General features: G+C 57.5%; 1 protein-coding gene across 1 annotated transcript; it reads right to left on the bottom strand.

Moving 5' to 3' along the window:
• Window positions 1-1,574: 1,574 nt before the first annotated feature.
• LOC141021851 (uncharacterized) lies at window positions 1,575-1,988 on the bottom strand. The gene has a single exon (XM_073497700.1). The coding sequence runs from the start codon at window positions 1,986-1,988 to the stop codon at window positions 1,575-1,577; it is 414 nt and encodes a 137-aa protein (XP_073353801.1).
• Between the last annotated feature and the right edge of the window lie 863 nt (window positions 1,989-2,851).

Genomic DNA, 2,851 nt, shown 5'->3' with positions numbered 1-2,851 from the left:
ATGATGATGTGTGGTACACTGTACCGGACGGTGATATCTGCGATGAAGGTCACAACAGTCGGACCATTCAGCTTCTTGATTGGCTTTGCTTCAATCCACTTGGTGAATTTGTCCATAGCGACCAGCAGATGGGTCATCCACCGCGTGCTGTCTTGAATGGGCCCACCATGTCCGGCCCCCAGACGACAAACGACTAAGTGAGGGGGATGGTCTTGAGTGCAGAAGCCGACAGATGTTGCTTGGACCTGAAGCGTTGGCACCCCTTGCACTTCTTAACCAAATCATTGGCGTCGTCCAAAGCAGTCGGCCAGAAGAATCCATGGCGGAAAGCTTTGGCGACAAGGGATCTGGAGGCCGCGTGGTGGCCGCATTCGCCTTGGTGGATGTCTCTGAGGATTGCTTGGCCCTTCTCTGGCTCTACGCAGCGCTGGAAAACGCCAGTCACGCTGCGCCTGACAAGCTCTCTGTTCACTATTGTGTATGCTGCTGCCCGGCGTTGCACTTGTCGGGCCAGAATTTCGTCGGCTGGTAGCTCTCTGCTCACCAGGAAGTTGAGGATGGGCTGCGCCCAAGATGGTGCTTCTACCATTGTCATCACGGCCACTGGTACTAAGGCGGTTGGGTTGGGAGGCGGCGGGTTGGAGCTGGCCGCCGCTTGCTACATCATTGAAGTCCCTGGGCTGGCTGCTGCCGCCCCCGGGCCGGGTTCTGAAGTCCCCGGGGTGGGTGCGACTGCTGCAGTCCCCGAGCCTCCTGTCGAAGTCCCCAGGCCGGCTGCTGCAGCCCCCGGGCCGGGTTGTGAAGTCCCCAGGCCGGGTGCGACTGCTGCAATCCCCGGGCCGCCTGACGAAGTCCCCGTGCCGACTGTTGCAGTCCCCAAGCCGGATCCGACTGTTCTGGGGTCAGTCGGCATGAAGATGGACTCTGATTCCAGCGAAGGCTTGATAGACGGCTTGCGCAGGCACTGGAGGGATACGCCGGCTGGTATTGCCTGCCGAGTGGAGCCAATCCGTGACAGGGCATCAGCTTGCTTGTTGTCGGCCCATGGCACGTGAAGGAACTCGCACCCGTCGAAGTATCCACTGATCTATTGGATGAGGAAGCGGTAGCTCACCATGTTTGCATCCTTGGCATCCCAGTCGCCAGACGACTGCTAGACCACCAAGTCCGAGTCGCCATAGCACAGCACTCGGCGTATGCCGATTTCTTTGGCCAGTCAGAGCCCGTGGATGAGTGCCTTGTACTCGGCCACGTTGTTAGAGGCGGCAAAGTGAATCTACAGCGTGTATCTGAGCTTGTCGCCTTTGGGAGAGGTGAGGACGATGCCGGCTCCCAAACCGGATCCCAAACTGCATCCGCCAATGGGTGGAATCCGGCGCTGGCGGCAGGTACTGGGTCTCGGCCCAGTCGACGAGGAAGTCGGCCAGCGCTTGGGACTTGATGATAGTGCGGGGCTGGTAGAGGATGGTGTGGGGAGCTAGCTCGATGGTCCACTTCACCACCCGGCCTGATGCATCTCTATTGCCTATGATCTCGGCAAGTGGGGCAGTGCAGACGACCGTGATGGAGTGCTCCTAGAAGTATTGCTTGGGCTTCTTGGCGGCAAAGTACATGTCGTAGCACATCTTCTGGTCGTGGGGGTAGTTATGCTCGGAGGACGTCAGCACCTCACTAAGGTAGTAGACAGGTCTCTGGACCAGCTGTGCCTTGCTGTCTTCTGGGCGCTCGACCACGATCACGGTGCTGACCACCCGGCTGGTGGCAGCGATGTAGAGGAGCATGGGTTCCTTAGTAGCCGGAGCCGCTAGGACATGCGGCGTGGTCAGCATCTTTTTGAGCAGGAGGAAGGCCTCGTCCGCCTTGTCGTTCCACTCGAAGCAAGTGGTTTTCTTCATTAGCTGGTGCAGGGGAAGAACCTTCTCGCCCAGCCGACTGATGAACCGGCTGAGAGACGCCAAGCACCCGGTGAACTTCTGGACGTCGCGCATCTAGGTGGGTCTCTCCATCCGCTCGATGGCCTTGATCTTCACAGGGTTGCACTCGATGCCGCGTTCAGAGACAAGGAAACCAAGCAGCTGGCCGGCTGGGACTCCGAAGACACACTTCTCCGGGTTGAGCTTGATTTGAAAACAGCGCAGATTATCAAAGGTCTCCTTGAGATCCTCCAGGAGGGTGCCGCGCTTCTCCGTCTTCACCACAATATCGTCTACATAGACATGGGCATTTCTGCCGAGTTGCTTGAGGAGACACTTCTGCATGCAACGCTGAAACGTGGCGCTGGCATTTCTCAAGCCGAACGTCATGGTCAGGTAGCAGAAGGCTCCGAATGGTGTGATGAAGGCGGTCTTCAGCCGATCGGTTGGGTTCAGCTTGATCTGGTGGTAGCCGGAATAGGCATCAAGGAATGACAGCAACTCGCATCCGGCTGTGGAGTCAATCACTTGATCTATCTGATGCAACGCAAACGGATCCTTGGGGCAGGCTTTGTTGAGGCTAGTGTAGTCGATACACATGCGCCACTTGTTGTTCTTCTTCAAATACAAGGACTGGGTTGGCAAACCAGTCCGGGTAGAACACTTCCATGATGAAGCCGGCTGCTAGAAGCCGGGCTACCTCTTCACCAACAATTCTTCTTCTCTTCTGACAGGCGGCGGAGGGGTTGCTTGACCGGCTTTGCATCGGATCTGACATGTAGCTTGTGCTCGGCGAAATCCGTCGGAACACCCGGCATGTCTTTGGGAGACCATGCAAAGATGTCCCGATTCTCACGGACGAAATCGACGAGCTCGCTTTCCTATTTGCTATTGAGGTTGGTCCCCACGATAGCGTGCCTCTCCGGGTGCTCCGGGTC

Source organism: Aegilops tauschii, chromosome 4 (assembly GCF_002575655.3).
Source record: "Aegilops tauschii subsp. strangulata cultivar AL8/78 chromosome 4, Aet v6.0, whole genome shotgun sequence".
NCBI classification, from domain to species: domain Eukaryota; kingdom Viridiplantae; phylum Streptophyta; class Magnoliopsida; order Poales; family Poaceae; genus Aegilops; species Aegilops tauschii.
Note: the sequence above shows the minus strand (reverse complement) of the source record. Positions and strands in the feature narration are given on the sequence as shown.

What these genes read in the sequence shown, in the direction of transcription:
- LOC141021851 (XM_073497700.1), bottom strand. Translation starts at nt 1,988, where the DNA reads ATGCGCGACGTCCAGAAGTTCACCGGGTGCTTGGCGTCTCTCAGCCGG.